The 15,464-nt window shown below is 39.7% G+C and overlaps 1 protein-coding gene across 6 annotated transcripts in view; it reads left to right on the forward strand.

Annotated features, from left to right (window-relative positions):
- The window catches only part of IRAK4 (interleukin 1 receptor associated kinase 4), a 19,268-nt gene extending 12,007 nt beyond the window's left edge, over positions 1-7,261 (forward strand). For 5 of the 6 annotated variants that reach the window (XM_036889411.2, XM_057491444.1, XM_057491445.1 and 2 more), the window contains 6 exons: positions 1,517-1,631; positions 2,049-2,158; positions 2,786-2,969; positions 3,821-3,883; positions 6,425-6,583; positions 6,708-7,261. In XM_036889411.2, coding sequence (XP_036745306.2) covers positions 1,517-1,631; positions 2,049-2,158; positions 2,786-2,969; positions 3,821-3,883; positions 6,425-6,583; positions 6,708-6,743 — 667 coding nt within the window. In that variant the 3' untranslated portion in view covers positions 6,744-7,261. The remainder of the gene's footprint in view (positions 1-1,516; positions 1,632-2,048; positions 2,159-2,785; positions 2,970-3,820; positions 3,884-6,424; positions 6,584-6,707) is intronic. The other variant, XR_008993614.1, reaches the window with a different exon arrangement.
- The last annotated feature ends 8,203 nt before the right edge of the window (positions 7,262-15,464 follow it).

Below are 15,464 nucleotides of genomic sequence, written 5' to 3' on the forward strand. Positions count from 1 at the left end.
TTCCCCACATCATTAAAAGCAATTCCAAAACACTTTAAATTATTGTGCATTAATTTTAGTTATCTAGCATATATGAGGTTATTTTATTTAACCATTGTCCTACCGAATTTGCTTCTCATTTTCAGTACTACAACTTAAAGCCTCTTTAAATCTCTATAAATCTTTGAATGCAAACTGTGCTTATTTCATCAGGATGGAGTCCTAGAAGGAGAATTACTGGTTCAAAATGCAAGAAGTTCTTAAAGACTTTCCAAGTATATATCCAAACTGCTTTGTAGATAAGTTATGATAATTTGTACTCCTATCAACAGTGTATCATAATTTCAAACTTCACTGCTACCTCATCAGCATTGAATATTACTACTTTTTTTTAATAAGTGCCAGTCTCTGGCCTTACTTACTATCAGAATGAGCTTGGCCAAGTTTCTTAACTGTGTTCATTAGTTTTTTCATCTATAAAATGGGATAGTAATAGTACATACTTCATTAAGTTATTGTGAGGATTTAATAAAGCAGGTGTATCACCATAGTGCCTCAAATATAGTATAAACTCAGCAAATGTTTTAAATCTAATTTTTATCTGCACATTTTAAAAATATGCCAATTTGCTAGAGTGCTTACCATTTTAATTTGCTCTTTGTAGAATATTTATGAGGATGGGCCCTGATTTCAAATCAAAGTTGTATTTGAAATAATGAAGTTCCATAAATATTGATAATTTTGAAGGAACAAAATGAGTAAGCACTTGAGTGGAAGACTTACTTTCTCAGTGGATTTCCAGCCTCACACATCCATGCTGTATAACAGATACCATTGCCCACATCCAGCAGGGAGGACTGTGAGGCGCCGAGGCTTGATTCGCTGTAGGCCTCCTGCCCAGGATGAGGCAGAGCTGTGCTTTCAACTTGGAACTTGGAACTCTGGGGCCAGCGTTTTCCTACTGTACCGCAGATGCCTGCAGTTCTGTTATGCTTAAGCTCTCTTTAGTTTTACTATTCTCAAGTATATAAGGAAATTCAAATTAGGTGATAAATAACCAGATATGATTAAAGATCAGAAATGTATAAATCAGATGTGATTAAAGATCAGATGTCTGTAAACAGGTGCTTTGGAGGTGTTAAGAGAATGCTTGGAAGGGTTGTTAAGCACGTTTCGATAGGCTGCTTGAAATCTTGTTTGTGGCATCGTGGGGAATGAGCTAAATATCAGCCTCATCCTTGACTGAACTGCCAGAAGTTCCAATGATTTAAATTACTGAGCTCTTAATATAAAACAGAAAGACGTTATGCTTCTAATGTCGATCCACACTGACTCAAAGAATTGTTTGCAGAAAATTATAAAGTCATAATAAACTTATATAAAGGTACTGTAGACAGAGACATCATATCATAGTGACACGTAGCACGTCATTATGCGCCTGCTCCCCTTCCTGTTGAGGCTCTCGGTGGGCTGACTTCCAGCCTACAGCCGAGTCTGTGTGTGTCCAGTAATTCTGAGTGGAAATTGTTTGTCGCAGGTGTCAACACGAAAACTTAGTAGAGCTCCTTGGTTTCTCAAGTGACGGAGACGACCTCTGCTTAGTGTATGTTTTCATGCCTAATGGCTCATTGCTAGACAGACTGTCTTGCTTGGTAAGATGTGTGTTCATCGGATTGTTTGGCTTTCTGTCTCTGTGTCGGAATACTAATACCCACTGGGACAGGATCTTAGCCACATTAGTCCTAACACTTCCTGCTCCGTGATATTCTATAGTCGGTGTGTAAACAGTCGGGATGGCCGTCCTGTTTGGAGATGATCTAAATGTAAAATTGCCAGTCAAGGCTAGACTATGAAGATGTTCTTATGTATGTGTTTTGTCAAATAAGGAATCCTACCCCCAGTTGGATCTTTTTTAGAGATTATTTTTTGACAACTTAAAACAATTGTCCTGAATTCTGGATGACAAAATATCTTTTTTAGTAGCTGCTTAGAAATATATTATGTTGTATGTTTTCTATAGTTTTTTGATCCCCCTCTGTTTTTAATTGATTTGTTTCTTACTCCACAAGGATGATACTCCACCACTTTCTTGGCACATGAGATGCAAGATTGCTCAAGATGCAGCGAATGGCATCAGTTTTTTACATGAAAACCACCACATTCATAGAGATATTAAAAGGTTTGGAATACTTACTGGAGTTCTTACATTTTTATTCATATACTCTTAGCACAGACAAGATTTAAAGATTCCTTCCATGTCCATCCCCGACCTTAACCTTAATGCTGTATTACACAGGGAGTCCTCAATAAAGTTTTGTTGAATGGAAGTGTGAGTGTGTGAGTGAATGCATATGCTGAATAAATTAAAATCTTTTAGCTATATTCTTTCCTCTTGAAAAGATTTCAGATAGTACCAAAAAAAGGAAGAAAGAAATGAATAATTGAAATACTTTGGTTGGAAATAGTTTTATATGAATTGAGAAATGTTAGGTAAGGAATTAAAATGGTGTCAGGAGACTTTGAGGGAAGTTACCCTGTAATAAATTTTATTTGTGAAATATGAAAATATCTCTCACTAAGGTGGACAGTTTTATGTCACTTTTATTCTCCTAAAATTTTTCCTCAAGAGGCAAAAAGAAGACAATTCGCTTTACCTTTATTCTGAAACCTAGGTTTATTTACACAAATTTCAGGCTTTTATGATGTGTGTTAGAAAATGGCATACTCTGTAAATACATGCGTACATGCTTTCATACACCTAGGGAACCATCTGACTTGCTTGAAAAGAAAACTTGTATTTTTTCAGTGCAAACATCTTATTAGATGAAGCCTTTACAGCTAAAGTGTCTGACTTCGGGCTTGCACGGGCTTCTGACAAGTTTGCCCAGACGGTCATGACCAGCACAGTCGTGGGAACAACAGCTTACATGGCGCCTGAAGCTCTGCGAGGAGAAATAACCCCCAGATCTGACATCTACAGCTTCGGTGTGGTAAGTTTCATGTAACTAGTAACAATAATCGTTTGGGCTATAACTGTGATCTGAAGTAAAATATTTTGAATACACCTGTTTTACCTAGCTCTCCTATGTAAACCAGTAAATTGTTCACATTAACCCCTAGTTAAACGAGAAAGTTATAAAAACTTCTGTGAGTGTAAAACTTTTCAATTTATTTCTGAAATTACTTCAAGAAATTCTTTTTTTGCCATACTTCTTTATGAGTTAGTATGAAACTTAAATCAGCACATAAAATAGATGTCATACAGCATACACTTTAGTGTTGTATTTTAAAAACGAAGTATCTTTTAAAGGAAATATACTTTGGCATGTTCTGATCTACCAGTCTGTTCCTAGTAACTTTCCAGATGGAGTGATAAGTGGACAGGGTGGCTGGGGAAACTGTCCATCTATTTATTCATTTGAGTTTCATATGTGGAAATTTAGCTTCATAGCACTGGGAAGTTAAGGCACAAGGTTGCAGGATATACCTGAGGTTTAGAAAAGAATATTCTCCTAAAAGCCAGAGAAAATTATTGTTGTGAAGAATCCCCTGCAAGACAGGAAAAAGAGCGTCCAGAGCACATGCTGAGCGGGGCTGGTTACTGAGGAAGTTGCTGCAGAAAAGCTCTGCTCGTGGGACCAAGGGGGTGGGGGTGCCAGGTGTCCGTGATGGAGAGGGGCAGGCAGTGACCACAGCTTGTGTTCTTTCTGCTGACATGCCTAAAAGACGCAGTGCAGTGTGTGGAAATGCAGTTGGATTTCATAATCAAGATCCATGTTCCTTCCAGTTTCTGTATGTTGTCTGGAATGTTACATTAATGGGTTTTTTTTGGTCTTTGTAGGTTTTACTGGAAATAATCACTGGACTCCCAGCTGTGGATGAACACCGTGACCCTCAGTTACTGGTAAATGGGAGATTCATTTCTTTCCACTTCTTTTCTCTTTACATATATAATCTAATTTTATATATTGAAATTTGACATCTAGAAATGTCGTTCTCTATTGGAAGTCTTTCTGCCGGCAATCACATAGTGGCGTATGGAAAGAGCATCAGATATTTCCAATCTCAGCTCTACCATGAAGTATGTGTGAAGCTTGGAGAAGTCACCTATATAGTCTATGTTCTAGTTTCTTTGTGGGTAAAATCTGAATAGAACCATATGATTCCTGAGATCTTCTCCAGTATATTTTTATTTTGTTACTTTTAGAGTGATTACTAACAAGCTTTTCAGCTCAGAGAGGGAAAATAACATGTCTTCCATTCAAATTTGAATCAGAATAGAATTGCTAATAAAATTCTCTTACCCATTTCTATTATGGAGTATTTTATTTATAAAGTTACCATAAAAACAGTCACCTATTTGTCACATTAGGCATTCATGGACAGTAACATAGACTGAACGTCCAAACTATAGGAAAGTTATGACATCCCCTTTTCTCCCAGTGTAACGTATTTTAAGAACTTACAGGGTCTTTTTATAAAATTAAAGATTTATAGAAATACCAGCTATCATATATGTTTTTCCTAAAATTAAGTAACTACATTGACTTGATTTTAATTTATGTTTTAATGGGACAAATCAGGGTGACAAATTCAGGCTACACACACACATATATATATATAAAACATACACATACACCCCTCCCAGATTATTTCCCTAAAATGGGGATTAGAAAGTCAAAAGGTATATTTGTTCAAAGGCTTGGTGCCATACTATTTTAAGAAAAGCCGTAGTACAGTATCTATGTATTATAATATTGTTGCTAGTGTCCCTTATAAAACTACATTGTAAAGCTTTCCATGGTTTCCTGGATATATAGTTGTGCAATAATATATAGTCATGCTACATAATATTTCACACTAAAGTATATTTATAGAATATGATATTCTGAAAGTTATTTTCATATTTGGTTTTTTACAGTGATACATAGTGAAATTTTGTCTTCATTAAAGAAATAAAATTCTCCATCTCGTTGGTTTTTGGAGGTCAGGAAAGAAGCCTGGTCTAGTGAAAAGAGTTTTTGAGCCATTAGTGTACAGGCACAGATAAAGCTTGGGTGGGGATTGGATTCTACAGAGAAAGTATGTAGATTAAAAATACAGGAAGGCAGTAAAAAAACAAAACAAAAAAGGAACTCCGTGTTTTACATCTTGCAGCCGGTCCGGTCCTACAAGGCTGACCTGTCTGACGGCCTACATTTTCCATCCTTTCACTTGAGACTTTTTTCTTCTTGAGAATATTATTAAAGCCTCAAAACTTTGGCTTGAATAAGGATGAAATGCTGAAAAACATAGAGTCTATTTTAGGCACCAGTTTTGTGCATCTCTAACAGTGAGACTTGTAATTCTGAGGGAAAAATCATACTATCACTTACTCAGGATTTGACCATAAAGTAGTAAGATTCTAATCCAGGCAAATCCAAAAGAAGGGGATCCTTGAAGAGCCTTTATATCACCAGATTCTGCCATTGCCTAAACACTTTCAAAATTAATCTTTTGGAAGGTGAAACTGCAGAGTTTATAGCCGACCTCACGTAAATATTCGTTTCCATCAGTATTGATTTCCTAGGGCTGCCGCAAAAAATTACCACAAACTGGGGCTTAAGATGACAGTTGATTCCCTCATGGTTCTGGAAGCTGGGAGGTCGAAGTGAAGGCTTTGTCAGGGTCCTGTCCCTCCAGAGGCTGTGAGGGAGCCTCTTCCCTGCCTCCCCCAGCATTGGGGGACTGTCGGCTCTCCTCGTCGTGTGCCCACATGGCTCCGGTTTCTGCCTCCATGGTCACGTCGTCTCCTCTGCCTGTTTTCTTCTCTTTTTGGTTCTTGTACAGGCACTTGAGAGTGGAATTAGGACTCACCTGGGAAATCCAGGATGGTCTCATCTCAAAATCAGCAGATTTTTTCTCTAAGTGAAGTATTTACGGGCCATGGGGATTAGGATGGCCATTCCTTTGGGGGGCCACCACTCCACCCGCTGCCCACCCTAGGTTAGCCTCTCTTCCTGTCGTTACATTTTCATCGTGGCCCTACCCCTGTCTTCATTCTCCTCCTCTGGCTGAACGATTCGGTTGCCCGTAGAGAAGTTTGCCCGAGCAGGGCTGGGGTCTGGGTTCTGAGGCTGGAACTGCATTGTCACGAGCACCCCCCGCAGACCACGGTGCTGGCAGCCCGGCGACCATGCCGACGGGAACATGAGAGCGATTCACTCAGTAACCGAAGTACAGAAACTGAAAAGCAGGTAGCTGGAAGTGTCTTGGAGGGGCGTATGTGTGCATGTATGTGCGTGTAAATAAATAGGTTTCTCAATAAGTCTTCAGTTCATAATAAGGTTATAAAAATAGGTAGTAAAATAAGAGTACATGTTATTATGAAGTAGATCAATTAAATACATTCTGATTTCTTTCACTTTCATTTGAACCTCTTGAAGTTTTAACATTTGTTTTAAAGCTAGATATTAAAGATGAAATTGAAGATGAAGAAAAGACAATTGAAGATTATATTGATAAGAAAATGAATGACATTGATTCTGCTTCCATTGAAACTATGTATTCTGTTGCCAGTCAATGTCTGCACGAAAAGAAAAATAAGAGACCAGACATTAAGAAGGTACTACTTTTTACGCTTACTTAAAAAGGGAACGAGGTGGAGTTTGTCGTTTTTTCTCCTAAGTGTACGTTTAAAACCAACTATGTAATATGGTTCTTTTTGTTTTTTCTTGTCTTTATAAAAGGTTCATCAGCTGCTGCAAGAAATGACAGATTTGTAAAACTGTACTGGAATAAATTCTTGACATTTTAAACATAGCTATCTAAGCCATTTTCAAACTAATTTTCTTGGTGAACATTCTTCCTTACTGTGAACAAGGCAGCACAGAGCAGTGCGGTGGTTTCTGACGCTGTGCGGGACCCCAGCATACAGAACAAAGGTAGGACCACTGGGTGAGCTCGGAGCCCTGCTTCTCAGCGTCAGCCTCAGTTCTCGCGGTAATTCCCGAGACTTCTCCTTGGCCCTTCACCAAACTCAGCCTGAAAACTACAGGTTAGCAAAAGAGGCCTGGGCGATAGGATGAAAAGACTGGACTGAAGCCCGCCTGCCCTGCTAATTGCTGTAAGCTTCGGGCAGTCTCCTAGCTGCTCTGAGCCTTGGATTTTTCTCCTGTAACATCGGATTGATACCTACGTGCCTGGCTGGCAGGTAGCCATGAAAACCAAGTGATGCAGGATATGTGCAAGCACTCTGTAGATTGTGAAGTGATATACAACATAAAGTTCATATAGACAAGTATGAAGTCGTATCACAGCCGTTTGTTTTGGGGTCATGGTCACAGTGCTCTGTCTTAAGCAATCATTCACCACAAACCAAGTATGTCCCGATGCTCTGCCCCTGATGTGGGCCATTATTAGCTACATGGCAAAGCTGAAGGGATTTTGCAGGTGCAGTTCAGGGCCCCAATCAGCTGATGTGAGTGTCAGCAGGGAGACCGTGCTAGGTGGGCCTGACTGATCAGGTAAGCTCTCTCAGGGGGTCTGAGACTGTCCGTTGGCCTTGAAGAAGTAAGTGCCCGTGTTGTAAAAAGGCCCCGTTGGCTGAGGCCTAAGGGAGCCTCGAGGCGAGAGCTACCTTGTGGCTGTCAGCGGCATGAGAAAAGTGCGACCTCGATTGTACAGCCACAAGAAACTGCGTTCTTCCAACAACCTGAGTTAGGAGAGCGCTCCAGGCTTCGGGTGGTACCGCCGCCCCCGTTGACACCTAAATTTCGGTCTTGTGAGCCTCAGTAGTGAGCCTGGTTGAGCTGTGCCTGGACTTCCGAAATTCGGAACTGAGATAGTAAATGAGGTGCTGTAATTATAATTTGTTATGCTCAGTAGAAGATGCACACCGACGTGCCCGTGGTGGCTACCGCGCGGTGGCATCCCGCCGTGCTCGCAGGTGCCCAAGCGTGAGGCCGCAGTCGGGATCATTCCGCGCGCGCCGGGTCTCGGAGCGCCGGTCGCCCCAGTTTCTCAGTTCCCCAGTACCTGCTTCTTCATTTGCGTTACTACAGAGTGAGGGATCTCTAGATACAGTGGTGAATTGATAATTCTTAATGATTTTTAAATATTTCTAAGCTTAAATTCTCAATTAGTTGATATTATTTGAGAGGTATTTGGAGGTTCTTTTTAGAGCTTTGGGTAAGCACAATGGGTGTGCAGAAGTAGTTTAAGTATTAGGAAAGTTAAGTAATTTAAGCATGAAAACCAGTTGATAAAAAACTATAGAAGGAACACTAAGTGCCTGCAATTCATGCATTCACTAACGTTGTGTCATTAGTTCCTTAACACACTCAGAACAAGAGCATATACAGTGAGCTATGGTAGAAAATGATCATCCTCTCTATTGTATTGTTTAGACCTTCCTAAATGCTTTCCTGGGAAATAAAGATAGCATAGTTTCAATCACCTTCATAAGTTAAGTGTTTAAGCAGAAAGAAGCATTTACTAGTGGAAAGGAAAATAAATGAAATGACTTAGCCAAATTAATCTCATCAGGAACCCACATAATTTGAGGCATAGTGTGGTTTTATAACCCAGAAAATAACTATGCTATTTTAAAATGTAATGACAATGTAACTATTTCTTGAAATAAAAGCATACATATAAAATGGCATATATGTAGTTGTGATTATGAACTGTGACCAAAACATATTCAAATTTAAAGAATGAGTAAACCATTCCATGGATTTCGGCAGTGATCAGGAGAATTGGGGAGATGTCTCCACTCCATCAAGTGGAGTTAATATCAGATTCACCAAAATCAGGCGTAGTTCTCCTCTCAGGATACGACTGTACCCTCTTTTGAAGGCAACAATATAGTAAATCCCAGATTACAGAGCAGGTGTTAACCACCATTTCTTCTCTTTGCCTGATGGATGCATCATGGACCCCTGAGCTTGTGTGAGTCACTTAGCTATGGCAGTGAACAACGGGTTTCCCTCCGCTTGCAGCTGAGCAGGACTTTGACTCATGTTTGGAGAAGAATAATTAATGTACAGTCTTTTCTCACTGCTTTCCTCAAGGCAGAAAGTAAAGGCCTGTGGTGACAGCTAGTTGAAGCATTTTCTTAACTTCATTTGGAATATGTTTGCCTCTAATCTTTTATTGAAACAAAAAATTTCATGGATTTTTGAAAAAAACTTCTGACAGAAGCTTTGCAATCCTTGATGTGAACTTTTAATGTTGCCTTCAACATCTGATTTTGCAAACCAGTGAGTAGCAACGTGGTTGAGAACCACTGGGCTACCCCGTTTCCGGAAAGAGCAGCTGTTTTTCATCCCGTTTTTCTGACCCATTGTTTCACTAGCTAGCCAACTACAGTATTTTAATTATAAGTTCCTCTCAACTTAGTATGGTCTGTGTGGAACAAGCAGGCAGTCAGGATAATTAGTCAATGTTTTGTTTTACTTTTCTAACATAAAATTGAGATACCCAGAACATTCTAAAGCATGTATTGATCTGTTTATTTTTGGTTCTGTAGCCATGTAAAATAGCCATAGATGTCAGCTATTCATAGTCCTTTCTTTCCACCTCCAAAATAAGCATTTTTTTCCAGCTTTAGTGGCATAACTTACAAATAAAGATTACATATACTTAAGGTATTCAGTGTGATGGTTTGATACACATATTGTGAAATAATTACCACAGTCAAGCTAATTAGCACACCCATCACCTCACCTGATGACCTTTTTGGTTTATGGTGTGGTGAGAACATTTAAGATCTACTTTCTTAGCAAACTGTAAGTATATAGTACTGTTAACTATAATCATCATATGTGTGATGTATGTTTACATCATGCTATATGTATTATATGATTAATTATATAATCATACATTAGATCCCCAGAGCTTATGCATAACTGAAAGTTTATATCCTCTGACCAACTTTTGCTACAAGAGTGAACACAGATCGGAATGGCTTTTTAATCATTTAAATTCTAGTCTCAAAAATAGTCAGTATGAGGCAACATCAGTGTATCTCTAAAGTTAATGTTAAGATTTTATTCCTCTGATGAAATTAAGAAAAGTCATCTTATGAAATTCTCTCACCTGAAACAATTAATTCAACAAATATATATTTTTATTTATTGTTTTTTATGATCCAGGCACTTAAAAAAGCAGTGGACTTAAAATAATGAACATATTAGCAAACTTCTTTTTCTCTAGGAGCTTGTTCTCAGGAGAAGGTCTCCATTCAGACAAAGATAATGTATAAGTAAATAAACAAGACAGTATGAAGTAGTGAGGCATGTTAAAGAAGCATTTAAACTATGTACTGTGAGAGAAAGATTCCCTTGGCTAAAAGGCTTTGACGACACCCAAACTCAAAATTTTTTTAAAGGGTATCAGTGTATAGTCTCAGGAATGACTGACATGTAGTATAACTTAGAAAAAAGCAAGTGTTAAGAACCTAAACAGAACCAACCTTTGTGTGTTAGGCTGTGTTACCTGAGGCCTTTGGGTCAGCCAAGAATAAGACTTTGTCACAAAGTTTCTACTACCTCTGGATAAGGAGGTACATATTTTGTCCCAGGTTATGTCAGATATTTTCCTCTACTGGTTATTTATGCATCTAGATAATTTGCTGAAGATAATTGTTAAGGTCATTTAATCAGCTTGCCTTACATTAACTCAGTACTTACCTAGCAGCCTTTTCTTTTTGATTTCTTGCTTGGATTTGCCTTTTAGAAGATAATTCACAAAGAGGCAAAGACTGTTGCAACCTACATATCAGTTTCTATTGCAGAGTGTCTTCATGACCAGTAAAATCACATTCATGGCCAGTAAAATCTTCAGACTGGTCATCCCAGGCTGTCCTGCGATGCAGAGATCCACACTTTAGAGTCTGAGTGAGCATTCCACTTTCTCAAGATTTCTTTGGCTATTCAGGGGAATTTGTGGTTCCCCACAAATTTTAGGATTCTTTCTATTTCTTTGAAAAATGCCATTGGGATTTTGATAGGGATTTCATTAAGTCTGTAGATTGCTTTGGGTAGTATGGACATTTTAACAATATTGATTCTTCTAATCCATGAACATGGACTATCCATTTACTTGTGTCTTCTTTAATTTATCTCATTAATATCTTATACTTTTCAACATAAAGGTTTTTCACTTCCTTGGTTAATTTATTCCTAGTATTTTAGTCTTTTTGGTGCAGTTGTAAATGGGATTATTTTCTTTACTTCTCTTTGCTAGTTATTAGTGTATAGCAGCAACAGATTTTTGTGTATTGATTTTGTATTCTGTAACTTTACTGAATTTATTTATTACTCCAACAGTTATTCGATGGAGTCTTCAGAATTTACATATATAATATCATGTTACCTGCAAATAATGATAGTTTTACTTCTTTCTTTCCAATTTGGATGCCTTTTATTTATATTTCTTGTCTAATTGCTCTGGCTAAGGCTTCCAATGCTGTGCTGAATAAAGCAGTGAGGTGGGCATCCACGGCGTGTTCCTGGTCTTGGAGGAAAGTCACGGCATGTTGTATTAGCTATTGGCTTGTCATATATCGCCTCTGTTGAGTACATTTACCCGTGCCCATTTTGTTGAGAGCTTTATCATAAGTGGATGTTGAATTTTGTCAAATGTTTTTTCTGCATCTACCGACATAATCATCTAATCTTTATCCTTCATTTTGTTAATATATGTATCACATTAATTTGTGGGTGTTGTACTATCCTTGCATCCCTGGGATAAATCCCTCTTGGCTGTGATGGATGATCCTTTTAATGTATTGCTGAATTTGATTTGCTAATATTTTGTTGAGGATTTTTGCATCTGTGTTTATTGGGAATATTGGCCTGTAGTTTCCTTTTCTTGTGGTGTCCTTGTCTGGTTTTGCTGTCAGGGTAATGCTGCTCTCCTCATAAAGTGAATTTGGAAGAGTTTCCTCCTCTTCTATTTTTTGAAAGAGTTTAAGAATTAGTGTTAATTCTTTTTTGAATACTTGGTAGAATTCACCAGTGAAGCTATCTGGTATTAGATTTTAGTTTGTTGGGAGGTTTTTGATTACTAATCCTATTTTCTTACTAATAATCTATTCAGATGTTCTACTTCATTCTGATTCAGTCTTAGTAGGCCTCATGTCTCTAAGAATTAATCCATTTCTTCTAGGTTGTTCAATTTGTTGGCATATAAATGTTTGTAGTAGTCTCCTATAAGCCTTTGTATTTCTGGGGCATCAATTGTAACATCTCCTCTTTCATTTGGGATATTGAGTCCTCTCTTTTTCTTAGTGAGCCTACGTCAAATTCGTTTCTCTTTTTAAAGAACCAACCCTTAGTTTCATTGGTCTTCTCTGTTTCTCTTTAAGATCTATTACATTTATTTCTGCTCTTATTGTTGTTGTTTCCTTTCTTCTACTACCTTTGGTCTTCATTTGTTCTTTTACTGGTTCCTCGAGGTGTAAGGTTAGGTTTTGTATTTGAGACTTTTCTTGTTTCTTGAGGTAAGCATTTATTGCTATGAACCTCCCTCTAAGAACTACTTTTCCTGCATCCCAAGATTTTAGTGTTCTATTTCCTATTATCATTTGTCTCAAGGTATTTTACGATTTCTCTTTTGGGAGCTTCTTTTACTCAGTGGTTGTTCGTAGTATGTTGTTTAATCTTCACACATTTATGAATTTTCCATTTTTCTTCATGTAATTAATTTCTAGTTTCATACCATTATGGTCAGAAATGATGCTTGATATGAAGTTAGCCTTCTTAAATTTATTAACACTTGTTTTGTGGCCTAATACATGATCTGTCCTGCAAAATGTTCCATGTGCTTTTGAGAAGAATGTGTATTCTATTGTTTTTAGATGGAATGTTCTGTATATATCGCTTAAGTTCATCTGGTCTAATGTGTCATTTAAGGCTGATGTTTCTGTGTTGATTACTCATTGATGTAAGCGGTGGGTATTAAAATACCCTATTATTACTGTATTGATGCTTATTTCTGTTTGTAAACAACAACTAAAGTCAGCTCTATGACATCTACTTGGTACTTTCTTATATTTTCCGTCTCTTTGTTGTAGTTCACGCTGTGTTCATTTATTCTTGTATCTAGTTCTATGAGCATCTTAATGACCATTACTTTGAACTCTTTATTAGGTATATTAATTATCTCTATTTCATTTTTATACCTGAGAGTTTACCGTGCTCTTTCCTTTGGAACATATCTCTGTCTGTTCATTTTGCTTGACTCTCTGTTAGGTTCCGTACAGTAGCTGAAACAAGCACCCCCAGCCTTGAAGGAGTGGCCTCGTGTAGGACATGAACCTTGTCATTCGACTCTGCCTCAGCTCTTTGTCATCTCCCGAACCTCTGTGCTTGTCTAAGCAGAATGTTAGATTTTCAGTAGCTCCCAGTCGTTGAGGATGTACCAAGACTTGTCTGTCCCTGAGGGGAGGATTTCAGCACCAGATGCAGGCTACTTGGAAGCCAGGCCCTCGGGCAGCAGCTTTACAAAGTAAGCAAGTGTGCCCAGTCTGGAGAATCCAAACGTGAACCTGCTGGCCAGGCAGCCTGGCAGGATCCTCTGGGCAGCAGTTGCAAAAATGGGCTCTGCATGCATGTATGAGCTCTTTTCTTAGAGAAACCACAGAGCTGGATCAAGGTGGAGGGAGAGGCCTAGGTGACCTCCACCGCCTACATCCCTTGAGAGCAGCCCCACAGACCACTAAGCATGTGCCAGACTAGAACCCTGCCCTCAGGCCGAAGTTCAGGACAAGCAAAGGGGCCTCTTTCATAGAAAGACGGGGTGCCTCAGCTGCCGTCTACAGTGCCCTGGGGCTCTGGGGCCCAGACAACTGTGTTCCTGGCCCCCTGGGACTGTGGTGATCACTGTTGCCCTGAAAAGAGCTCACACCCATCTGGCACTGTGATTTTTGGGGCTGCTGCTGGGGACACCTCTACATTGCGTGTCTCCGGCAGCCAGTGGGGCACATGCTTCTGGGTCTCACAGGACTGTAACAGCTACCACTCCCCGGGCACAGCACCAGGCAACAGGCTCAGGGACAGAGGCCCCTATCTAATCATCGTGGCTGGGGCCTGAGGGACGGGCTTCTAATTAAACATGCAGTCGGGGGCTGACTGATCCTCTCTGGAGGCCTCGGAGGGCGGGCGCTGTCTTCACACCCTCCCTCTGCCGCACTCCCGAGCGTCAGCGTTCCTTGGAGGGGAGCTTTACATGTAGCTGGGGACCTGGGCAATGACTGATTTTTTAAAATCAGAAGCCATGGAGGCCAGAGGCCATGGGATGAGATTTTCAAACTGCCGAAAGAAAAAGAATGCCAACCAATAATTTCAACAAAACTATCCTTAAAAAATGGAGAAAATAGGACATTCACAGGCGAACAAAAGTTGGGAGAATGTATCACCAGAAAACCTGCCCTATGAGAAACAAGGGTATCCTTTAGCTGAAATACAAGGACACAAGAGAGTATTCAACTCCACAGGAAGAAAGAAAAAGCACCAACACAGATACCCACATAGGTAAATATCAAATGCATTATACACGCGTATTCTGTTTGTGAGTCTTTTTGTCTTATTTAAAAGATAAGTACATGAAACAATAATTATGTGTATTGTTGGGCACACGGTGTGCAAAGATGTAGTTTGTATGAAAATACTGGCACAAATAAGGGGTCAGGGCACAAAGATCAAGTTTCTGTATAGAAATTAAATTGGTTTTACACCAAACGATCTTTTATAAATGAAGATTTGATTGTAATCCCCAGGGCACCACTAAGAAAATAACTACAAAAACATGGTAGAAGTGAAAAGGAAATTAAAATAGCACAGAAGAAAATAGCTACAAGTCTATAAGGTTGGTCCTGTTCTTTTCCTTATTGAGGAAATTGATGCACCAAAAGGGTAAAGGAACTTCTTCCTCATGTTCATTGTATCAGATTGCAACTCGCCCCTCTTCCCTATGCCTGTGCCTGTGTAATGCAATATGCTTTTCTAGCTCTTACAAGAGGTAGGGTCTGCTTCCCCAGTCCTTGGGTCCAAGACGGCCTTGGAACTTGCTTTGATCAAAAGAACGCAGCTGAAGAGATGTTTCAGCTCCAAGCCTGGGCCCCTCTGCGGAGACACTGCCACAGGGGCTGGGCTGGTTCCTGGCTGGCCTCCCCCATCCACTTTCCAGAGTGCAGCAAGGACAGTAGGCTGGCTGGGTCCTGGGAAGTGCTGGTGGCCGCGGAGTGGCCCCAGCAGGTGAGTACAGGCTGGGCTTGGTCTTTCCTGAGCTGAGTTGGCTAATTGTGGACTCCTCTGGGGGACCCCTGCTGCACAGGGTGAGTGAGTGCTGGCTTCTTGTGGCAGAAATCATGGTCTTCAGAGGGCAAGAGGCTCTTCTGCCGCTTGGACACTCTCTCTGGCCAGAGCCTCAGTGCTGCCCCTCCCACTGGGGGAATGTGCGCCTCTCCCCACTGCTCTGGAGAAGGCAAATCTCCTTTT

Source organism: Manis pentadactyla, chromosome 14, assembly GCF_030020395.1.
Source record: "Manis pentadactyla isolate mManPen7 chromosome 14, mManPen7.hap1, whole genome shotgun sequence".
Taxonomy (NCBI): domain Eukaryota; kingdom Metazoa; phylum Chordata; class Mammalia; order Pholidota; family Manidae; genus Manis; species Manis pentadactyla.